The 24,730-nt window shown below is 39.6% G+C and overlaps 2 protein-coding genes across 2 annotated transcripts in view; one reads left to right on the top strand and one right to left on the bottom strand.

Moving 5' to 3' along the window:
- Positions 1 to 252: 252 nt before the first annotated feature.
- Positions 253 to 14,087, top strand: ELK4 (ETS transcription factor ELK4). The gene is made up of 5 exons (XM_045536536.1): positions 253 to 423; positions 6,245 to 6,460; positions 7,755 to 8,630; positions 9,391 to 9,507; positions 11,235 to 14,087. The coding sequence occupies exons 2-5, from the start codon at positions 6,254 to 6,256 to the stop codon at positions 11,331 to 11,333; spliced, it is 1,299 nt and encodes a 432-aa protein (XP_045392492.1). The 5' UTR covers positions 253 to 423; positions 6,245 to 6,253; the 3' UTR covers positions 11,334 to 14,087.
- A 10,181-nt stretch (positions 14,088 to 24,268) lies between these two features.
- Positions 24,269 to 24,730, bottom strand: part of MFSD4A (major facilitator superfamily domain containing 4A) — a 28,986-nt gene continuing 28,524 nt past the window's right edge. The window contains exon 10 of the mRNA XM_045536535.1: positions 24,269 to 24,532. Coding sequence (XP_045392491.1) covers positions 24,477 to 24,532 — 56 coding nt within the window. The 3' untranslated portion in view covers positions 24,269 to 24,476. The remainder of the gene's footprint in view (positions 24,533 to 24,730) is intronic.

The following is a 24,730-nucleotide window of genomic DNA, read 5'->3' as shown; positions in this document are numbered from 1 at the left end:
CCCCCGGAAGTGACGCGCGGCGGCTACGGCGTCCGGGAGGGGCCCAGGCGCAGCCGGGGGGTTCGAGAGTGGCGGCGGCCGCCGAGCAAGTGGCAGGCCCGGCCGCGGCGAGGAACGCCCCGAGCGCGCGCCCGCCGGGTAGCGGCCCGACGACCCGCGCCGCCGCCGCCGCCGCCGCCGCGTGCGGGGGCGGAGAGGGCGGGGCGCGAGGCGCCGCGGCGGCTGTGAGGCGGCGGGCGATGCGGGCGGCGGCGGGCACCCGGCGGGCTCCCCTCGGCCGCTGCCGCCTTCTCCGGCTCCGCCGCGGGGGTCGCAGCGGCCGCCGCGCCGTCCTCGAGTTTCCCGCGTGAGGAGGAGGCTGCGGTCGGAGAGGCGCATCGTGGTCGAGGCAGACGCCGAGAGGGAGCCCCGCGCGCGGCCTCGGTGAGCGGCCGGCGCCGCGCGCCCCGTCGGGGTCTCGGGGCCGCCGCCCCGCGGGCCGGGGCCGGGGCGGGGGCCGAGGGGCTCGCGGCGCCACCGGAAGTGGGCGCGGGGGCGCGGAGTGCGGGCGCTCCCCCCGACCCGCCCCCGGCTCGCCCTGGCGCCGCGGCGCGCAGGTGGACGCGGGAGCGCCGCGCTCCGCTGTCGTCGTCCCTTATTTGGTGCCGCGCGGTCCCTTGGGCAAAGGGTGGCAGCGGTTTTTTTTGTTGTTGTGTTTTTTTTTTTTAGTGGGTGGGGAGGAGGGGAGCAATTCTGACTTACTATAGTGACAGGAAATTGGAAAATGAAAGTACAGTAATTCAGCGCCTACAAAGGCCGGGTGAGGTTGCGCCTCTTCCCCCGGACTTTGATCTCCGGGGTACGCGGCCACCCGTGTTTCTTCCTCTCCCCGAGCTCGCTATTCATCCGGTGTCGACTTTCATTTCTGTTGCTGCTTCTTTCCAGCAACCCTCCTCCTCCTTTGCTCTCCGCTTAATGTACAGCTGCGGCGATGCTGGTAGCCCCATCCCTAGGGAGGGGAATCGAAAACACTTTTTGAGGGCGGAATATTAACCGTCCTTGGAAGGAAATAAGAGATACCGTTGACCGAAGTAGTCAAAAGATGTACAGTTGGCTTTTTTCCAAGCGATTGCTATTTGAAGTTTAGAGCATTTAGATAAAGATTCTGGAGTTTTATTCCTCATCACAACGTTTTGCCCATCTGTTTGGTCGGTGGATCAGATCCTCCCTCCTCTTTTCGAACGGCTCACCTCCACGCCCTGCATGGAAAACTCGGTGCTTCAATATTTAGGGCTGGCAGTGGTGTTTTCCTTAAAATATAGTATGATTCAATATTTCCCCCTCAGGAACTCTCTTTGATTTTATTTAAACATTAAAACTGCATGAGTGGAGTCTGTTACATTCTTAAGAAAATATTCAAGTTTTATTGTAATGTAACATTCTTAAGGAAATATTCAAGTTTTATTGTAATGTAACAGTATACGTTTAATATTCTCTCTGTATAGTGTTCTGCACAGTTAGATACATCTGGTTACTTTTTGACTACAAGATTACTTTGATTCAGAACTAGGCTTGATACATTTCATAACTTGGTTTTGTTTTATTTAAGCAGCATGCTGAACAATTTGGAGACTTATTTATTTTTTTGGGTCTTAGCTACTGTCTCTGAAAAATAGTTGGGCTATGGGTCACCACAGCAACTGGACTATGTGTATCACAAACATGTTTAGGGTGGAAAAGGTTTCGTTTAATAAAGACTTCCTTTCCTTAATAAGTTATTTCAACATGTTCCATCTTTCATTTAGCAAAGGGATTGTTCTTCTATCTTTGAAGTGTTAAGATGGAATCAGTTATGTTTTCAGCATTTAACCTCTCAACAGATTCCTTCATTTGGAAGAAATGAAGCCACTGCACCTGGCTTCACCTATGTAATTTTTAATAACTGTCTTCTGGAATTTTTTTTTTCTTTTGGCTCTGTCATCCAGGCTGGAGTGCAGTGGCACAATCATAGCTCACTGCAGCTTTGAACTGGGCTCAAGTGATCCTCCTGCCTCAACCTCCCAAGTACCTGGGATTACAGGCACAAGCCGTAATTTTTTTCTTTAGTTTGGAATTTTTTTCTTTAGTTTGCTTTTAGGTCTGAGGAAATCATTGAAGTTCATAGTTAATACCACACTTTTAGGAACTAAAATGAAGAGTTTCAGTTTAGCTATATACCAAGAAGTTCGCCACCTTTTCAGTCAAAAGAATAATCTGATATCAAAATTAAGAAAATATTTCTTTTAAGTACCCATCGAAGATGTCCGTTTTATATCTTTGTTAGTTCTTCTCAAAACAATTCATTTCCAGTACTTCAGTCCAAAACCTTAGTGCCCTTTTTCTTTTACTCTCAGCAGCCTTCTATCCTAGATACACTGTAGTCTGCTGAAGAAACATCAGCATTAGGGTTAGGTTCTACCCTAAGGTGTCCAACAGCTCCACCCCACTGATAACCAAAGGGGAAGGTGGAAGTTAAACCTGTACGGCCTTGGGAACACCCGTGTTTTGGGGAATCTCCTTGGTTGCCATTGTAGGGACATTAATTTGTTATTTTTTGTTTTTTATTTTTATTTATTTATTTTTTAGCAATATGAAAATTAGGCCAATTAGTAACTTTACCATGACTGTTTTTTAGATGTGTAGCTCAAGTATCATAAACTTGTGGGGCTCAAAGATTATCTACATGGTAGGTACTAAGACTCCAGGATTTGGGTTTTGAATTTTTTTCAAAAACAAGTAGAATTATAGGCACCACATTTGTAGTAGGCTAGAGATTCCAGTTCTCTGCCTGTCTTCCTTTCTTTCTCGTGTCATCATCTCTTACACATGCATATTCACGCCCCTACCCCTATAAGCATTCTTGATATGAAGGCAGTGTCTGGAAATGTGGAAATTTAGTTCTTTGGTTAAACTAATATTTGCTAGGGAGTAGTTTTAACAGGCTTGCACTAGCAAATAATTGTTTGAATGGGAAAACTGTGTAGTGAAAAAGTAACTTGCCATGAATAGACTTCATTAGAAGAAAGATTTGTCTGGTAAGGTCAGAGAAATGACAGGGAACCCCTTGCCCCCTCCACTGTACTTAATGGATATAATATAAATCCACCATTTTAACTCAGCTTAAGTGAGGCTGTGGGAAACTGATTTCTAGTGGACATCGTTACTTAGCATTAAGGTAGCACTTGATATTCATGGATTATTATCATATCTAAAATGTAATATACTTCTTTACAGTCAACTGGCTATGTGAATGCGTTTATCCATCCTGGGAAGTAGTTTCCCTAATGAATAGAGTACATGCCTGTGTGAAAGAGACTTGGATTCATGGCCTCAGCTTTTCCATGAACTCTGTGGCTATGAGAGGCATCTCCCCCTTCCTGTTCCCTATTATTTTACCATCTCTACTTTTGGATGACTATCTTTGTACAACCTGCTTCAAATAATCCTGTGAGGATTATTGGAAGACATTTGAGTGTCTTAGAAAAGTTAGAGATACCAAGATATTTTCGATTCTCATTCCTTATCTCCACCCTTTTTCCCTTTTCAGAAGTACACGTAGTTGACCGTTAAGGATCCCATCCTCTGTGAGTTGTATGTTGTAGAATTAGTCTTCTCAGGCCTAACTTTTGTAATGTTTGTTGTGTTCGGTTTGCTTGTTTTAAACATCTTTGTTGAGATTAATCCACGTACCTAAAATTCACCTAGAGTGTACAATTCAGTGGTTTTTAGTATGTTCACAGACTTGTGCAATCATCACCACAGTCTAAGTTTAGAATATTTTTATCTCCTCCCTAAAAAAACCTGGAACCTATTAGCTGTCATTTGCCATTTTTCTCCCCCACCCACTTTAGCCCCCAGCCCTAAGTAAACATGGATGTATTTTCTGTATCTGTAGATTCGCCCAAATTTCATATAAGTGGAATCATATAATATGTGGTCTTTTGTGGCTGGCTTGTTTTGCTTGCATAATGTTTTCAAGATTTGTCCATGTTGTGTTTGCATTTCATTCCTTTTAATGGCTGAATGATATTCCCTTGTATGAATGTACCACATTTTATTTATCCATTCATCAGTTGATGGACACATAGGTTGTTTCTACTTTTTAGGTATTGTGAATAATACTGCTATGAATGTTCCAGTATAAGTTTTTATATGGACATTTATTTTTATTGCTCTTGGGTATATACCTAGGGGTGGAATTGCTGGGTCTATGGTAAACTTGTCCACAGTGGCTGTATCATTTTGCATTCCCACCAGCAATGTATGAAGGTTTCAATTCCTCCACATCCTTGCCAACATTTGTTATTATCTGTCTTTTTCATTACAGCCATGTTAGTAGGTATGAAATGGTTTCTTACGTGGTTTTGATTTTCATTTCTCTAATAACTAATGATGTTGAGCATCTTTTCATGTGTTTATTGGCTATTTGTATATCTTCTTTGAAGAAACGTCTTTTCAAATCCTTTGCCTATGTAAATTTTGTTTTTTAGTTGTAAGAGTCCTTTATGTATTGATAACCTTGGCTACAAGTTCCTTTTGTGATACATAGTTTGAAAATATTCTCCCATTTTGGGGTTTGTTATCTCACTTAATGACATTGTTTGTAGCACAACAGTTTTAAATTTGATGTAGTACAGTTTACCTGTTTTTGTAATTTTAATGGAATTGGTTTAATTTGTCTTCAAAATCTATTTTGACCCACTGAGATCTCATTCCTAGAGAAAGGAAGGGTTTTTGTTTTTGTGTGTGAAGATACTCAGTCATAGGTTTCTTAGAATAAGCTTGTATGTATTTGGCCAGTTTCTACCCTTAAGAATTCTTCCTAATAGACAAGATATTTTGCAATTCTACGAGGAAAATACCTTCGGGAGAGCATTTCCTTGCTGTTTGAATGCTTAAACCAACTATTATCAACCAGGATGACTTTGACCCCCCGGAGAAATGATTGTGTCAGTGGGGCAGGGATGCTGTTGAGCAAACTGTGATGCACTCACAGGACAGCTTCCCACAGCAAAGAGTTATCTGGCCCCAAATACCAATAGTGCCAAAATTGAGAAACTCTGGCTTAAACAGGAAGATCCTAAAACTTCAGATACTGAAGAATTTTCCTTTAATCCATGTCTTGGTAATCAAAGGTTGCTAATTAAATAAAAGGAGACTCTATGCAGATGGAATCCCTCTAGACAGAACAGCGACAGAACTTGTAAATTAAATGAGGGAACATTTTGCTGAATCCTCAGTGTTGCCAATTTGTATGTCAGTTGCATTTATTTTATTATTATTTTTTTTTTTTTTGAGACAGAGTCTCACATTGTTGCCCGGGCTAGAGTGAGTGCTGTGGCGTTAGCCTAGCTCACAGCAACCTCAAACTCCTGGGCTTAAGTGATCCTAGTGCCTCAGCCTTCCGAGTAGCTGGGACTACAGGCATGGGCCACCATGCCCGGCTAATTTTTTCTATATATACTTTTAGTTGTCCAAAAAAGTTGTCCAGATAATTTATTTCTATTTTTAGTAGAGATGGGGTCTCGCTCAGGCTGGTCTCGAACTCCTGACCTCGAGCGATCCACCCTCTCAGCCTCCCAGAGGGCTAGGATTACAGGCGTGAGCCACCGTGCCTGGCCTGTTGCATTTATGATAATGGAAACTATTTGAAGGAGAAATACCAGTTGGAACAGAAGTGTATTATTCCCTACACCTGAGCCTCTGGGCCACCCTAAGACACACACATAGACACTGACTGGTACACATACACCCTGGCAAATAAAGAAACTGGGTTGATTTAGATAGATTCTGAAATGGTATTCTTCTGAGAGAAAATGACAATGAGAGTTTAAGATAAAATTTAATAACAATGATACTCTAGTGATTGACAGTCATCGACCCGCTCCTGTAATTTATGGAACTAGCTTTATCCTCCTTGCAAGTTACTTGTTGCTTAAGACTTAAGCAGCGGGGTATGCTTAAGAGTTTGGACTCCGGATCGAAATTTCCTGGGCTTAAATCTCAGCTGTACCATTTACTTGTGTGACCTTGGACAAGTTACTTAACCCTGTCATGAATCACATTTTTCTTATGTAAAATGAGGATGCAGTAGTATCTATCTTGTACGAGTGTTGTGGGGATGAAATAAATTAATACACATAGAGCACTTAAAATAGTGCCTGACATAGTCTTAAATAAATGTTGGCTGTTAATACTATCACATATCTTATCCATATTCTTTCAGCTCATTGCTATGGACAGTGCTATCACCCTGTGGCAATTCCTCCTTCAGCTCCTGCAGGAGCCTCAGAACAAGCACATGATCTGCTGGACCTCTAATGATGGGGAGTTCAAGCTTTTGCAGGCAGAAGAGGTGGCTCGTCTCTGGGGGATTCGCAAGAACAAGCCTAACATGAATTATGACAAACTCAGCCGAGCCCTCAGATACTATTATGTGAAGGTAATACACTTCCTGGTCTCGATACTATCAGAGAACCTCAAGACAAGAATTATTCCTTCTTTTCTGTTGAGGTTATAAGTGCTAATGTCCCAGTTTATTTTAATCCAATTTATTTTATAGCTTCAGCAATTTGGAATTAGAATACAAGGTGTAAATGTTCTAGCTGTATTTCTACAAACCCTTATTCATTAGCCTACTCCCACTACACATATTTTATTCCTAATTCCATTTGTATTTAAAAGAGTAAGTACAGGATTGGAATATGAAAAGGGAAATTTGAGATTCTTTTTTTGTTTATAAGAGACAGGATCTTGCTACATTGCCCAGGCTGGACTCAAACTCCTCCTCCTTCAGCCTCCCAAGTAGCTGGGACTGTAGGCATGTACCACCACACCTGGCTTGTCTCCTTCACACACACACACACACACACACTTGTTTTTGTAGCTTAATTTTTAGTTTAACCCAGGGAACAAAAATTAACACCTTAAAGAATAGCTATTAACGCATAAAGTTGATTTCTTAGTTAAAATTATATTTTTTTGTTTAATATCTTATTATTTTGAATACATTCTTGGGGCACTGAGGTAAAATAAATGGCTCCAAAGGATAGAATTAGAATGAGAAGCTGAGAGATCCTAATTCCTTTCACCTTTAAGTGGTTGATCTTATCAGCTTTCTTGTATGGAGATAAGAGATAAGAAGGAAGTAGGAACCTTAGCAGGTGGAATATTCTAAATTCCTTTTTGTGTACTCAGGATGTATATGGTTTATACCTTTGGAATTGAGATTGCAGTTCATTAAGTCTGACTTACACGGATACTGGGTTGAGAGTGTTAAGCAATTAAAATCTTTGAGCTTTTATGTAACATATTAGTTTAGTTGTTAATAAAACATTTAAGTGTTCTTGCCTTAACTTCCCCTGAATAGTAGGGACTGTGTTTGGTATGGCTAGATGGATTTAGAGCAGGGGTTCCCAACCTATGGTGAGTTATATGATTATTTCATTGTATATTGCAATGTAATAATAATAGAAATAAAGTGCACAATAAATACAATGTGCTTGAATCATTCGAAAACCACCTCCCATCTCCCAGATCCATGGAAAAATTGTCTTCCATGAAAAGGATCCCTGGTGCCAAAAAGGTTGGGGACAGCTGATTTAGAGGATTTAGAAGATTTTAAATAAGCTATGCCTACTTCTTAAATAGAGAACCTTGTTGTGTCAGCTTTTTTATGAACTGTGGGTTGCAAGTTTATAAGAAAGTATAAGAATGCTTATTTTATTTACCTACAGAATATCATCAAAAAAGTGAATGGTCAGAAGTTTGTGTACAAGTTTGTTTCTTACCCAGAGATTTTGAACATGGATCCAATGACAGTGGGCAGGATTGAGGGGGACTGTGAAACTTTAAACTCTAGTGAAGTCAGCAGCAGTTCCAAAGATGTGGAGAATGGAGGGAAAGAGAAACCACCTCAGCCTGGTGCCAAGACCTCCAGCCGCAATGACTATATACACTCTGGCTTGTATTCTTCGTTTACTCTCAACTCCTTGAACTCCTCCAAGGCGAAGCTTTCCAAACCAATAAAGATTGAGAATCCAGCTGAGAAACTGGCAGAGAAAAAATCTCCTCAGGAACCGACATCATCTGTCATCAAATTTGTAACAACACCTTGCAAAAAGCCACCAGTTGATCCTCTTGCTGCTGCCATTTCAACTGGCCCAAGTATTTCTCCATCTTCAGAAGAAACCATCCAAGCATTGGAGACATTAGTTTCCCCAAAACCACCTTCCTTGGAGGCTCCAGCCTCTGCATCCAACATAACTGCCACTTTTTCTCCCACGCCTCCCGTTTCATCCATACCTGCTGCTTTGCAGGAGCCTCCTCGGACACCTTCACCACCACTGAGTCCTAACCCGGACATCGACACAGACATCGATTCAGTGGCTTCTCAGCCAATGGAACTCCCAGAGAACTTGCCACTGGAGCCTAAAGACCAGGATTCAGCTTTGCCAGAAAAGGACAAAACAAGTAATTCATCAAGATCCAAGAAACCCAAGGGGTTAGAACTGGCACCCACCCTGGTGATCACGGGCAGCGATCCAAGCCCCCTGGGAATACTGAGCCCGTCCCTCCCCACAGCCTCTCTTACACCAGCATATTTCTCACAGGTAGCTCACTGTTTCTTTTCAGTGCCACCATCGTTTGCCTTTATTCACCTTTTAAAACAAATCCAGAATTTATATTCTTAAGTTCACTTTCTGTTAACTTAGATAGGTTTTAGGTGACCCTGTGAAAGTAACCTAATTCCTCATCTCAATTATGATCGCCAAAATAAAAAGTTTGGAGTCTTCTCTTAAAAAAATTCATTGTTCTACAAGTAAATAAATATTTTGGTTTTTCCACTTCCTTTTCTTTCTCTCTGTTGGTCATATAAAACTGGTTGGTATCTTATAGAAAAACAGTGATAATATCAAGTTAGAAAACAATAGGGCTTGAGAACCTTACGAAAAATGACTGGTGTGATGTTGAGTAATAAGTTTGTACAGTTACATTGGGTATTTATTAACTCGCTCATCTCATAGAACATTTTAATAGACTATTCCCAGACCCTTTCATTATTAAGGAAGGAACATGTTGCTGACTTGGTTACCCATTATTCCTTTGTACCTGAATTCTGGTTGGTTTTTTTATTTGGGAAAGACTCTATAATAAAGTTGGATTAAAAAAATAGTTATTTTGACCTTTATCTTTCCTAGGTTGTAAAAATAATTTCTGAGTTTTTCATCATGATAAAATTTCAGACTTGGAGAAATTTTTTAGTGGAGAATAGGGCAATATTTGGGTTTGGGGTTATTTGTATGTGATTGCAAGGATAAAACATAGTCGTAGTAAGTCGTTTAGTGAATGTTTTTGTCTTGTGTGTTGCAGACACCCATCATACTGACTCCAAGCCCCTTGCTCTCCAGTATCCACTTTTGGAGTACTCTCAGCCCTGTTGCTCCCCTGAGTCCAGCCAGACTACAAGGTGCTAACACACTCTTCCAGGTAAATTTCATAAAAGTCTGTCTCTTGTGTTTGGAGCATGTTAAATGAAGAAATTGGCAAAAAGGCAGTGTCCCACTGCTCAGTTTATTCATTATGAAACTTTAACAGATACTCTTAAGGTTTACTGTTGAATTTCCAAATGTTAATTTTCCAGCCAGCAAACAGCTTAGATAAATATTCACAGCGAAGTTTCCTTTTCATTGTTTACTATTATGTACATTTGAGTTAGACCAAGAATTGTTCAACACTGTAGTTGATTTAGAGCCCACTCAAAGTTTTTGTCATTTTAAATGCTAGAAATTCTCTATTAAAAAATGTATATATTTGTATATACACACACACATATACAAATACGCATGCACACACACACACAGATAAGGCATATCTCTCCACATAGAGTCCCTCTTTTAATTAAGAATTCTTTTTTTAAAAAATAGAGAAAGGTCTTGAGAATGGCGTATCAAATATTCCCATTTCTCCTCATTCAAAATTAATATTTATAAACATTTTAAATATACATTTTTAAACATGAATATTATCCTTTACCAAGATGTTAGGAAAGGTCTTGTCCTTCCTAATGGGTTTAACCATTATTTCGCCCAAAACATCTAGACTTTATAACTTTTTTTTTGATCAGTTCATTTACTTATTCAGGGGTGACTATCCCTGAAAGATTTTCTTACATTTGTAATTCAACTTTTCATTTGTTCTTTTAGAAATGAAATGGTAAGGAAAAAGAAGAAAATTAAAAGTCTTTCCCCTTCTGCTTTTATTTTTTTGCAAAAATCCCTAAATTATTAAAGAGAGTGTTGAGAATTTTATGTATTTCATTTTTATGTTTCTTTGCCTCTCATCAGCAGGTAGTTGAGTTATAGAGTGATTGGAGACCTTAAGCAAAGTCATAATGCTCCTGTAGCTTCAGCCTGGAATCTTCCTATACAGTTGGCTTCAGACTTCTTGGTGGGGAACCCTTTTCTAGGATGAGCACCTTATAACTATTTGTACCTTTCTGGACCTCTTTTTGAGTGTTCGTGATTTACTTTATAATTGAATTACAGTCTACAGTGTATATTATCATTTACTGAACCATCTAAAACCTTCATTCAAGGTTAACTGTAAACCTGTGTACGTAGGCTATGAGGGAAGGTATAGGTTTGTTCTTTGTTTCCATTCCATCGAGGTAGGTTGGAGAGTGTTAATATTTAATATGTTAAGACAAACTTTTTAAAATTCTTATTTATTTGTTTGTTTGTTTGGAGATGGGGTCTCACTGTGTCGCCCAGGCTGGAGTGTGGTGACTTGATCATAGCTCACAGCAACCTCAAACTCGTGGGGCCTCGAGTGATCCTCCTGCCTCAGCCTCCTGAGTAGCTATGACTAAAGGCACCTGCTGCCACACCTTGCTCATTTTTTAAATTTTTTGTAGAGACTGATCTCACTGTGTTGCACAGGTTGGTCTCGAACTCCTAGCCTCAAGCAATCCTCCCACCTTGGCCTCCCAAAGTGCTGGGATTATGGACAGGCATGAGCCATCACACCCCACCGAACTTTTTTAGAAAAGGTTTTTGTTATGACATCATATTCTTTCGTGATAAACAGTTACTGCCTTTGTCCTGTGAGCCACTGCAGAAGGCTGTTGTGTTTCGCCTCAGGAAATATAGTAGGGACAGAAAGTGAGAGTTCGGGTTGAGGAATAGGATGATAATGTGTTTTATTTTCTTTCTCAGTTTCCTTCTGTACTGAACAGTCACGGGCCATTCACTCTGTCTGGCCTGGATGGACCTTCCACCCCTGGCCCATTTTCCCCAGACCTACAGAAGACATAACCTATGCACTTGTGGGATGAGAAAACTGAGGAACAAAGGAACAGAGAGACATTCAACATGATTGCATTTGAAGTGAGCAGTTGAAAGTTCTACAATGCTGATAATAGACTATTGTGATTTTTGCCATTCCCTATTGAAACGCCTTTTTAGGATTCCCTTTGAATAGGACTCAAGTTGGACTATGTATAAAAATGCCTTAATTGGAGTACAAACTCCACCTCTCTCTCTTTTTCCTTTCTTTTTTTTTTCCCCAGTTTAATATTTTGAGCTTTGTGCTAAAGAAATTTTTGGTGGCATTTAGCAGCCATACATTACAAGAGCAATTAAGAACAAAGTTACTCGTTTGGGAACTTTTGGCAAGGAAAAAAATTGTGCTGAGAGTCTGTTATTTAAAGAAATGTAAGTTAAATGAATTGGCATCTTTAGGACTAAGCGTCTCTTTTGAACTACTAGAAGTGAGCTGTTCATAAGCAGTAGAAGAAAAAGAAGAATCATTCCTATTCTTACAAAGTAAGATTGGAGCAGTACTATTGGGGAGATTCTGTTTTGCTGTGAACTGTAACATGTAAGCAACTCCACAAAAAGCCATCTTGTTTACATTTATTCAGGGTGGATCTCTTAGCTGTCTGTATGATCTTGTCTGAACCTGTCAGCAGGGCATGGAGCTAGTCTATTTCAACATAGGAAGATTTTTAAACCTAGGGTTTAAGACAGTTTTTGGAATATCCAGTGAGAATATGGGACCCCACATCTAGCATAGATATGTTGTCTGCTCTCTGAGTGGTATAGGATACAGCATGGTAAATGATGACTTTTAGGAGAATGAACTTGGATTTTGAAATTTGAGGCATCTATGAGTAAAAGATTGAATTGAATAACTTAACACATGGGGCTTTTCCCAGGTAGAAGATGGCAAAGTGAAGGACCTTTTCTCTTTCCTCTTTACCTCATTTTCTACTATATATTTATCATCTTTCCTTGTAAATTTAAGGTTGTTAGAAGTTGTGACAGTTTTAGAGATGTAATTAGGAAGGTGAAATGCAAAGTGAAGCCTCTCAATCAGTAGTGAGGTAAAGATGTGCTTATTTCTTTCAATTTTCTTTTAAATTAGGGAAGAACAGAGATCATTTGGGAATGCTCACACGTAGGTATTGGATTATTTATATTACTAGTGAAAAATGTAGGCCTTCATCTCTATATTACCAAATTTATAAAATATTACCATGTGGTAATCAATGCCAGGTGCAGACAGGTTTGTTGATTCACCAAACTGAGTCAGTACCATGAATATCACAGTGGAATCTTTTGACAAATTTGGCTTTAAATTCCAGGATGAAATGCTGCCACCATCCATCACCATCACCACCCTGCCCCACTCCAAACTAGCCGTTTAATCCTGTAATTGAATCACATGAATTAAATGGAATGAGGGAGTAAGGACTTGAGGGCTCAAAATGACTGATATAAACTAGCATCTTCCAGATGCACAATATTTAGTTTAAATTTGTTTATATACAGTGTAGAAAGCTCTTCTATAAGACATCAGTGCTAGCTAGTTCATTAGTAGTAGAAGGAACATAATTCAGTGAGCTGCCTTTATATGTGTCATGTTGGAGACCTGTTACTGGTTCGTTTGTGGTTATCAGCTGAAAGTTGTATTCCTGAGATGTGCAATAGTAGTGTTGACAGGTAGGGTTTAATAGTGATGGGGAACAGGCAGATTGGACTTTTTTCCCATAGTGAATTATTTAGTTTGCATGTCTGTTTGAAATTAGACCTCTCAGCAGCACTTTGGAATAGTTTTATTAGCTTAACATTTTGTACATTAAATAAGTAAATATTGATGGTTGATTTAAGTAGATGTTTTAAATTTTGAAAGCACAAAGGTATTTTATCTTTTCGAATTAAAGGAGAAAAGCCATTGGTTTGTTTTCACAGATGATATCTTTAATAATTAACTATCTCAGCACAAAGGTGCCTTGGCACCAAGGGCACCATTAAAACTCAGTCAAAGCATCTTCCTGGGAAACAGTTTTAGTGGGTCTTTTCTAGAAACCTATAGCTAAAGCCTCCGAGAGGTGTGAGGCCTTCACAGCGTGATGATGATGATCTGCTTTCTCTTTTGAGATCAACTAATTTGAGGAAGTGTGTGTGTCCGTGTCCATTTTTTAAGTCAAAGTTTACAACCTTAGTGCAAATGTATGAGGCAGACAGTTCTATTTGTAGACTACCTCCTTCTTGGAAGTCTCAGCTTCATATTCTTTTGAATATCCACAGAATTCTTGTTAGCGTCAAAAGGTAACATACCACTTAAGATCAGTTTTCACTGGAGAGACTTACAGTTGGTAGCTGTAGCTGGTGTCCATCACTCATCAGTAGCTGACATGAAAGAAGAGGAGCAGGTTGAATGGGGTTTTGAGACATCTGTGATCTCTTTGAATAGCTTTTTCTTCTGCTCTGGCCCCTACCCACTCAGTTGTGTGCTGCAAAATGACAGCCAGGATTCCTGAGGTGGGGTGTGGAGGGAGAACCCTGAGTTTGTAGCATTTGCTGATCTCTTTGCTGTAAGTTACTCCCCCTGTGGCTGATTTCAAGCCCCCACCTTGGGTTGGAGAAGGGTTGTATACATGGGCTCAGAGCCAGTGCCAGCAAACCACTGCATTACTCCACCCAAGGGTGGATTTTCATGTAATTTCTGAAATAACTTTTTCTGGTTCATATGCTGATTTTGTAAAATACAAAATTAAAACCATCATATCTGACTTCAGTAATCCTTTGGTTTCACTTTGTTGCCCAGGCTGGTCTTGAACTCCTGGGCTCAAGTGATGCTCCTGCCTCAGCCTCCCAAGTAGCTGGGACTACAGGCTTGTGCCGAGAGCCTGGCTTTGTAATCCTCGTTTTTTAATGGTTTGTCACAGTGCTTTTGTGATGTTATGTTCCTTGTGTCATATTTTGTGTTTGAACAAAGGTGGAAACTTCTATTGATATTTTTAAAAAAAATTTATACACAAAGAATCTAGATTCTGAGAATACTCTGTTAGGAAGAAAAGGAATGTAGAGGCCCTTAAAAGGTCAACCTTAAGCTTCTTAGAGTTAAAATTTAAGCTTAATTTTTCCCCACATATTGATAGTTAAAATATAGGTATGATTTTTTTTTCCTTCAAATTTTGATGGGGAAAGTAAGTCCACGAGCCTATATAGGGTACTGGATTTTTTATTTGTTTATTTTTTTTGAGACAAGGTCTCTCTCTGTCACCCCAGATAGAGTGTAGCGGCATCGTCATAGCTCACAGCAACCTCCAGCTCCTGGGCTCAAGCCATCCTCCTGCCTCAGCCTCCTGAGTAACTGGGACTATAGGTGTGTGCTACATCACCTGGCTAATTTTCCTATTTTTTGTAGAGACGGTGTCTCACTCTTGCTCAGGCTGGTCTTGAACTCCTGGCCTCAAGCCATCCTCCTGCCTCGGCCTCCCAGAGTGCTACGATTACAGGCGTGAGCCACTCCGCTCAGCCTGGAATTTTTTTTTGAACTGGAAATTTTCTTGAAGATAAACGTACTATATTAGAGATCAAAGAAGGCAAGACTGTTAAATAAATCAGAGGCTTGGAATTCTGGAGCTGTAACTCCAGTCTGTTTAACTCCAGGCTGTTGATGATATCACTTCTGTTCCATTCATACTGGGCATTGTATGATATCTAGTCTAACAACATTGTTTCATCCTGATCTCAGAATTTGTACTATGAGTCTAAATTTCTAAGAGATAGCTTTATATTTCTAGTGAATTTAAGCACAGTTAGAGATGCTTAGTGGTATTTCAGAGAATCAGTGCCCAGCCTTTTTGAACAGAAACCTTGATCAGTAGAAGTTATTTTTTTATTCTTTTTTTTTTTTTTGAGACAGAGTCTCACTTTGTTGCCCGGGCTAGAGTGTCACGGTGTCAGCCTAGCTCACAACAACCTCAAACTCCTGGGCTCAAGCGATCCTTCTGCCTCAGCCTCCTGAGTAGCTGGGACTACAGGCATGTGCCACCATGCTTGGCTAATTTTTTCTATATATTTTTAGTTGTCCAGCTAATTTCTTTCTATTTTTAGTAGAAACGGGGTGTCACTCTTGCTCAGGCTGTTCTTGAACTCCTGAGCTCAAACGATCCACTTGCCTCTGCCTCGCAGAGTGCTAGGATTACAGGCGTGAGCCACCATGCCCGGCCAGTAAAAGTTATTGAACACAAAAACCTTCCCTATTAAAAATTGATGCATTACAAAACATAAGAGAAATTAAAGATGGCATGAAAAGTAAATATTGAGTAGCAGTTCTAACATTTTCTTCCTACACCCCAGGAGATCGTTTTGCGCACCCTCCAGAAGCACACACTCTTCTTAAAGACCACTGACTCAGGACATCACTTCTGACTGTAATCTTGGGAAAAAAAAAAAATGTATACTTAGGATACATGGAGAAATCCTAGAAGAGACTTGGGATTTTTCAGGAGAGCTTGTCATGAACTTTTGAAGTTTCACATTAATTCTTTTTCGTAAATTGCCAAATAACCCATTACCAAATGTTTTCCAGAGCTTCCTGCATATTATTTTCAACAGCTTGTTGTCTCCTTTATCTTCATGTTAGGTATGACTCTGATTTATTTTTATTTTACTAGTCCCTTATGTTAATATTTTACCAACAAATTCAGAATTTTTTCAAGTTGTTTTATGCTAAAAATATATGCCAACTTCCATTTTCTTGCTGCATTGAGTTTTTGATTTTTAAAATTTGTGACATTTCAGCATCTAAGGAGTACTTTTCTTGATAGGTCTGTCCTATTCATCACTTTATTTGGAAAGTTAAAATGACTGCTCATGAGGTAGTGTGTTATCTGAGGGAATGATAGAATATATTATTTCTGAAAGAGGCTTGAGCAGTTGTTTAGTCCATATTTGTTTAAGTGAAGTGGGGAGGTCAGCCACGGTTGTCTTTCTTCAGCAGATGCTCTGACCAGAGACTGGGTTTTAGGGAAAGTATTTTGTTAATTATCTTCTTGGTTTGGGATCAACAAATAAATGTTGTGTTACTGTTTTTCTAATGCTGCTGGCCTTGTGTGAAGCAAGGTGTCCTGATATCCCTCTTATGTCATCTTAGAATCTAGAATTCTTGTGGGTGGTAGTGTGTTAAGCAAGAAAAGAAGGTGGTTTGATTTCACTTCTTGTACTTGGTGGAACTTGTTACTATAAAAGTCATATTTTGACCTGTAAACTGAGCAAATGTGGAAGGTGAATTGATGGTAGTATAACTGTTCCATTTGAAGCTGTCAGTTTCTTCAAACTACTTTTTTGAAAAAAAAAATTGTGTTAGATTGATAGCTTGCCAGAAAATAGCAATTTCTAGGGTGCTACCATTCACGTTTAGTCATTGTGAAAGGTGGAAACCTACGGTGGTTTGTGTGAGAGGGGAAATATTGGCTTTAAACAGAAACCAGGAAATTCATGCTGTTGTTAACATAATTTTAAATGAAACCTTTAACAAGAAACTTAAGAGGGACACAGTGAAATGTAGTAAATATCTTGAGTGCTAATCTTTTGGGTATAATACACATCAGAAGGTTTTATGAGGTTTAAAACTTTACTTTGAAATATTTAATTGGGAGGCTACAATATTTCTTTCCAAGACATTCTGATTTAGTGGCCGAGTATATATATGTGTGTGAGTATATATTGATGTATTGACTGAATATGTGTGTGTGTATAAATCTGTTTTTGAGAGGGAACATATATTATTCATTCTCTAGACTAGGATGGCTCCTAGTCTGTTTTATACTAAAACTAAAGAAAAAAAATTTTTTTTGCTGCACTTTGCAGTTGCCACTTTTTAAAGATTAATGCTTTGCACATATCAGTAGGCCTTAAAAACTAATTGCTTGCCAACATTTTAGAAATACAGTACTTAACATGTGACATACTCTAAACAAAGTCATTTTAAACTCTTCTCTTATGTTCATGTATTATTGAGCAAATAAGGATGTCTTTTCTTAAAATTTCTACATTACATTAGCTTTTGTATAAAATCTTTATTAGGTTGTATTGTTTCTCAGAGAGGAGGTTTATACTAGAAGCGATATTTCTAAAATACAGAGATTTGTCTATGAATTGGCATAATAATGGAGGAATTCTGGTATTGCGATCTAACTTATCCTTTTAAACTGTACATAATTAGCATTAGCAGAAGTATCCAAGTAGAGTATTTTGGGCTGAATGGTCTTCTCAACTTTGCCTGTTTCCCATCTCACAAAGGCCCACTCTGGTTCTTGTCCCTTCCAAGAATTATGAGCCATGCTCAGACAGGCCTGGGATCTTCTGGATGGGGTAGAGGTGGAGGCGGGGGTGCCCTGTGGCTGGACCAGAGATCTAGCCAGTGGAATCATTCAAGTATGCCTGCTTTCTGGTGGGACTGCCATAGACTGGTGTTAAATCACTTGGCACTTTCTTGGGCACCATTATTAGCACTGTTTTGTTTTTAATAACTGGAAGCATTTAGTGGTTATTTTGTTTGTTTAATTTCAACTTAAGGCTATTGAGGGTCAGGGAAGTCAGGTTTATTTCTCATTTATGTTTTCTGGAACTTTAAGGGGATTTGGAGAAGGGGTAAATGGATTACCTAATGAGCCATTCTTCTAGGCTCTGTAAGGTATGCTCTTTTGGCTAGGATGTTTTAAAATAATTTACAAGCTTTTAATATTGTGCTTTGTAGAAATTTATGATTTTTAAAAATGATTTACAGTTGATAGATTACACTTTTTGTGAAGTATTCAATTTTAAGGTGTTTTTCTGTTTAATCATTGTTGCTTATTGTCTGTCATGTGGGGGACAACAGTCCTTTCTAAGACATTTCAGTTTTTGTTTTTTGGGGGGCAGTGTTACCGGTGGCCGTTGTATGTACATTCATTGCTTACATTGATCGTTTATGCAACCGAGTAAGCATTTTTATAAACTCCCTGTTCAGTATTAGTGAAGTTAACTGAGATGCATATATGTAAAGGTAGAAATGAATACAGTTCTCACTCCTCAAAGCTATTTATTTGGTTTAGCCCTGGATCTGTTCTAATCACAGTCATACCTGTTTTTTCACTTTTGCCTTCTGGCAGTTTCATTTATCTTTGTGGATAGGAAAGATTAAATATTAAACCCAGTCCAGTCATTTTGCCACTGGTTAGCTTTGGTTTGAGGCAAATAAGATTTTTGATTAAAATTATTTGCTTAGAATTATGCCCTTTTTTCCAGATAATCAAATTGGCTAAAAAAAAAAAAAAAGAAACGTGTATAACTTTACATTTTGAAAAACAAACTAATAATTTTCCACGAGCCCTACTAAACCTTCTAAAAAAAATCCTCCTTAGAGACAATTAGGAATGAGTGCGATTATTGGGAAATAACTGTAAGATTATTTTAAATTCCATATGCCACGTGGTTTAACCACAATGGCACTGGCAGTTTATGGGCTACTAAGTCTGGACATCACTTAAAAGATGGTAAGTAATAAACTCTGGAGTTTCGTTCAGCCAGTCTTCAGTTGAGAAGAAGAGCTTGTCTGCCATGGGACTGTCGCGGTGCGTCTCCATCGTGTTAACACAGGAGAGAGGTATTACCTTGTGTGTATGTCTTGGTTTGCGATACGTGGTGATAAGAACTTGTCAGGGTGCTTTCCTCAAGCCTGTCAGCTCAACTGAGAAGACAGTTACTTCATTGTTTATTTTCTCCCTTATTTTATTGAAGTCTGTATATCACCTAATAGCTAGTAGCCACCACTTGGTATAAATAGGTACTTATATATAATGCAAGTGCACACTTACCCAAAGGAATGAATAACTGTTAAAGTGTTATTAATAACTTAACTAATTTCAATGTAATTTACACTAGGGAGACCTTCATAGTATTAAAATCATCTTTTTTCTTTTCTTTTTCCTAAAAGAGCAATGGAACATTTATAAAAATTCACATTAATTGTTTATACAGCTAGAGGGAAACTGCCATATCATCTAGCTAAGAGTCTGACTTACCTGTTGGGAAACAATGAGATGTTGTTGTTTTAGGTTGATGAGGGTGATTGTAGCTTCAGTCTTGAATTCTATCTGTATGCAACAAAGAAACTTCAGAGAGTTTAGGTAGGTGAGGAAAAGGGTGCGCTAGCACTTTGAGGGCTTTCTAATATGCTGCTTTTAAAAGAAAAAGTGTGGTTGCTACTCAGTGCGTCTCCAGACACGGCAAGGGGTTGCTCTGAATAACCAATCAGGTGATCGTTTTTTCTATCACTTTCCAGGTTTTATGCAAAAATTTTGTTAAATTCTATAATGGTGATGATGCATCTTTTAAGAAAGATGATACCTTTTTAAAAAATTATTTTATGTAAGAACTGACAGAGGAATTTGCTTTGTATAATGCAAGCTGGCTTTAAGAAAGCACTGTAGCAAAATTTACTACAAGTCTAAAATTACACAGATATGTTAATAGATATATGTGCAACTAGATATGGACAACAATTGTATTTTTTTAAATAAATATTTTTAACAAAATGATTTTCTGAATCGGTTATTCATTTTCCTTCTCTCACATCCATTGAGGTAGTCTCTGTGTACAGTCTTTGTGTTATATTTTCGTCCACGCTAACTGTGGGTAAGGAAAGACTTTTCTTAATGGTTATCATTAAAACCTGGCTTTCAACTATTCGATATCTATCTACATTAAAATATTTAAAGCCTAGATTGGGATAGGTGGCGAAGCAGGAGATTTATAAAATGATTGTTGACGTAAAAGGAATTAACGGAGAACTGACTGGCTAGAAAAGTTATTCACCATTTGAAATCTTTTTTACTTAAAAAATTTATTTGCATTTAAAAAGGGTTTTAAATAATTTAATCAGATGCTTTTATTCTAGCCTTTGTAAGGAGCAACTTTTGCTTATTTCTATTCTAGGCACCGTTTCTTCCTCTTGTTTTTGAGATAGGAACCTGGAGACTTGGTTCATTTAGCAAATGAAATTAGGCTTTTTCAGAACTGGGTCGAAATAATATACGTAGGAGAAGGTGGGGCTAATAGGTGGCAAAATCACATCAGAGAGAGCTGTTCCATATCTCTAGATGGAAATAAGGGGACAGAGTGACAGATTGTTGGGGGAACAGTTCATGAGCCCTGGTGAAATGTCGCGTCACATGGTGGGGCAGTCAGCACTGTTCAGCACAGTTGGGTGCAGCCACCTGAGAGGACTGTTAGACTCTCCCCAAACCACCTCAAAATGTGTTACTGAGAGCAGTAGTCCCGCGAGTTCCAGTAAGTTTGGGAAATGGCATCTTCACTTCTTGGAGAATCAAAATGTATTTGGCATTACCAAAAGCTCCAGGTCCTTCAGTTGAGAAGCCTGTTTAAGTCACCATTTTCTAAGCTTTCTGACTGTGAGCACATCCTCTTTTGAGAGGCATGCCTATTTTGCAAGCCCTTTGTGTGTTTTATTGATGCATCCAATGACAAACTATTAATAATACCCTAATATTGGGAAATTTTCCAGGGCTGGCATTATCAGGTAGGAGATAATCAATGGTCATAATATTTCACACTGATTGTCACTACAAAGCATTGCACTGACTGGAATACACTCTGTAACTGAAGGGAGTCCATGAAAGTGACTTCATTTGGATAACTCAAAAATAAGACAACAGTGTATAATATTGAAAAATGAAACAGGAGCGGCAATCCGTAACAGCGGTGCCAGCCGGTTGGCAAGCACTGGTGCTAAGGAGGTCGTTGGAGCATCAGAGTCCGTTTTATGACTCCCATGTTTGAATAACCACTGTCATTAACCAAAACCCCTCTCTCTCGTCAAGGTCACTTTCCATGTTGTCACATCCAGTGGTTGATGTTCAGTCCTCATTGGACCCCTTGGCAGCACTGACTAGTTCCTCCTTCTTGAGATACTCTTCAGGAAACTGCATTTTCTCCTGAACTTTCTCCTACCTCTCTGTCTTCTCTCATTGGCTCTGCAGGAATCTGTTCTTTTTCTGAACCTCTAGATGTTGAGGAGCAACTACAGGGCTCAATCTGAGGATCTCTCTTGACATGCACCCCCTAGGTGGTCTCATTTCTTTTTGGTGCTCTATTACCTCTGCCCCTGTGGCATGTTAGATATTTATGTTTGCTGTCTCTATCTCTTCACCTACAGTGCAATCCCTGTGAGGCAGGGACTTCTGTCTTACTGCTGTATCTCAGCACCTAGATGGGTTGCCTAAACATAGCAGGTACTCAGGAAGTCTGTTTTGAATGAATAAATGAATTCTCTCTAAAAGACTTCTGCCACTGTATCTTCCTTTAGTGAATCAGGTATGGTTGATGGGTTAGATTCCCATGTCCAAGTAGCAGAGGAAAATCTGGGAACAGGGTGACTCCACAGCACTCAGAGATGTCAAAATTCTTGAGAGTAGGAAGAAAGCCCTGCTTGCTCTGTAACTGCAAGTGTAGTGTAAGAACCTGTCTGCCTTCCCCTTATTCTGACCCTACGTAACAGGGAACAGTGGCTCTCAGCCCTCCTGAGAGTTTTGTTTCTTCCGAAATAGCCGTGTGAACCTACAGTATGAGAGCAATCTGTCTCTGGGGAACATCAGGCCATTTGTTTCTGAATCTCAACTGTCCTTCATAATGGATAACACACTTATTAAGTTTAAAATATTTTATTATAGGAAAGGTAGTCTTAGATTTGTTTCATCTTGTTTTCTATATTAACAAATTAATCATGATCAACTTAGATATAGCCATTGGTTCTTATTTTTAAATCTGTATAAAAGATGTTTTCTTGAAAAACCACAAGAAAAATACAACTGCTTTCTCTTTGCCCAAGTCAGTCACTCACTACAGTTAGACTGCGTATTCAAATTTGGCTGGCATCTAATACTTGTATTTACAAACATAGTTAAAATTATACTCCTAGACCACCAGCTTTCAAAAGAAGTTGGATTTGTTTGACTTGCAATAAATAGGTACCAAACATACGAGCAATTCTAAGCCGCTTAGGAGGAGGTGTTAAAAATTGCTAACATTTATTAAACAATTTCTATGTCAGGCATATAGTAAGTGCTTTAAACAAATTCACTTAATCCTTTCAGAATTCCTTTGAGGTAGGGTAGGTACTTTTAGAAATGCCACTTTACAGGTGAAAAAAGTGAGGTTGGAAGAGCCTCAGTCATCTGCCCAGGGCCACACACAGCTAGACGGCGTGGCCAGTGCTTCAGCCATGTTTCTCTCTCCAGCCAGATTCTCATCACTGCTGGGATGCTGGTGGTGAGAGCTGGCCAGCTTGACAATGCCCACAGATCCAGGAAAGACCCTTTCGTGCCACAGCACTTGGGACAGGTTACCGAGAACCGTGATCCACTTAATTTTTATATTTATACACGTACATTTGTATATACAGAGAGAAAGTGCAGGCAAGCCATGCCATAGCTACTGTAACAGCCACTTCACAACGGTCAGAAGTCTCAGCATCCTTATCCCTGTCTAAGCTGGTGAGTTTGCATTCTCCCTTTGTACTACTGCTGGATTTGTTCTGGGCAGGAGCTGAAACTCTTTGGCGGACACTGCACAGCTTGAATTGCTCAGTAGTCCCAGCTTTGTCTTCAAGAAAAGACCCAGACATGGTATAAAGAGTTTTTTTTCCTCTGTAAAAAATGTAAAATTTGAATTAGATATTTTTGGAAATTCTTTGTGCTGTTTTTATACCTTTTTTATGCTAGTCAATGTCAGTAGAGAAAAACAGAATATCCATCTCATTCTCCCAGGCAATTTCTGGACCAATTAACATTGATTATTAGCAGTGAGTATATTGGTAAATGTTTACCAACTGGCTCTCCAGGGGAAGAAAAAAGACATGATTTATAGCTTTTGCCAGTTTCCATGGTGTAAATACTTCCACTATGGCTGATCTCAAGCTACCAACATGCTGTCACAGAGAGAGGAACTGGGAAGAGATGTCCAGTAGCACACCATTACATAGTCATTCTACCACACAGATGCCTGGACATAAATAACCTCAGGAGCATCAATATAATAAAGTTAGGAAGTGTTCCTTTTTGACTATTTATTACCTTTGTTTTTAGTATAGTTTATGTAACATGTTTATATATTTTTATTTTAATAATGGCTGCATTTAACAAGCAGCTCTCAAAATGAAAATTTTATTTATTTATTTATTTTCAGAAACAGAGTCTCAGTCTGTCACCCAGGCTGGAGTGCAGTGGCACAATCATAGTTCACTGCAGCCTCGAACTCCTGGACTCAACCAGGAGCCTCAGCCTCCTGCGTAGCTGGGATTGTAGGCTTATGTAACCACGCCCGGCTAATTTTTTTTTATTTGTATTTTTTGATTTAGAGATGGGGTCTTGCTATGTTGCCCAGGCTGGTCTGGAACCAGTGCATTTCAGCACTCCTCCCATCTTGGCCTCCCAAGTTGCTGGGATTACAGGCGTGAGCCACTGCGCCCAGCTCAAAATGAAAATTTAATGGCTTTCCTAAGCTGGTTGAGCTAGCCCAGCACACCACTAAATTAGTGTCCCAAAGATAGCAAGATGCAACTTTTCCTTTTGATATTTTAGAATATAGGTAAACTATGGATATCTGCAGCAGGAATTTGAGGGACTTTGGACTATTAATAAGTGAAAAGCACATAAATCCTTTGAGCATGCCAGGGGTTTGTTTTGCTTCATTTCAATATATATCTATATATAGCAATGATCATCAAGCTTTACAATTTCAACTGATTTTTTTCAAACTTCAACTAAGAGTGATCTCAAGTCCATGCATGAGGCGGCAAATGGAGTGAAGCACGTGGCTGTCTTCTTCCTTCCCGTCTGGGGGTCCTGGACCGCTCTTGCCAAGTCTGAACCAGAGAAGAGGAGGGTATCTTGAATAGCCAGGCAAACTTCTAATGATTCTGATCCAGGTACCAGGATTCAATTTAATTTTTTCTACCCAACCAGGTATTTAGCAGAGAAGATTTGAAAAAGTCGTTGAGAGGTTGCTCCCACTGCCATCCCCAGCTTTCTTAAACAGTTTGGTGGCGTTGGTGCTCAAGAGGCTGGGAGGCTGGAAGTCTTCGCTTGCCTCCTTCACCCACTTTTACCTCTGGTAGCACTCAGAGCTTTCCGTTCCAAGTGATCTGTCTTGGGTAGGAACTACAAAGGAAAAAAAAAAAATACCCAAAACAGGTGCATGTTTTAGAAGTTCTGATTAGTCACAGCAGTGATTCGTTCTGAGAGCTTACCCAGGCTTTTTTTTTTTGAGACAAAGTCTCACTTTGTTGCCTGGGCTAGAGTGCCGAGGCGTCAGCCTAGCTCACAGCAACCTCAAACTCCTGGGCTCAAGGGATCCTC

The sequence above is a fragment of the Lemur catta genome, chromosome 23, assembly GCF_020740605.2.
Source record: "Lemur catta isolate mLemCat1 chromosome 23, mLemCat1.pri, whole genome shotgun sequence".
Classification (NCBI taxonomy): Eukaryota; Metazoa; Chordata; class Mammalia; order Primates; family Lemuridae; genus Lemur; species Lemur catta.
The sequence above is the reverse complement of the archived record's forward strand: the minus strand, read 5'-3'. Positions and strand labels throughout refer to the sequence as shown.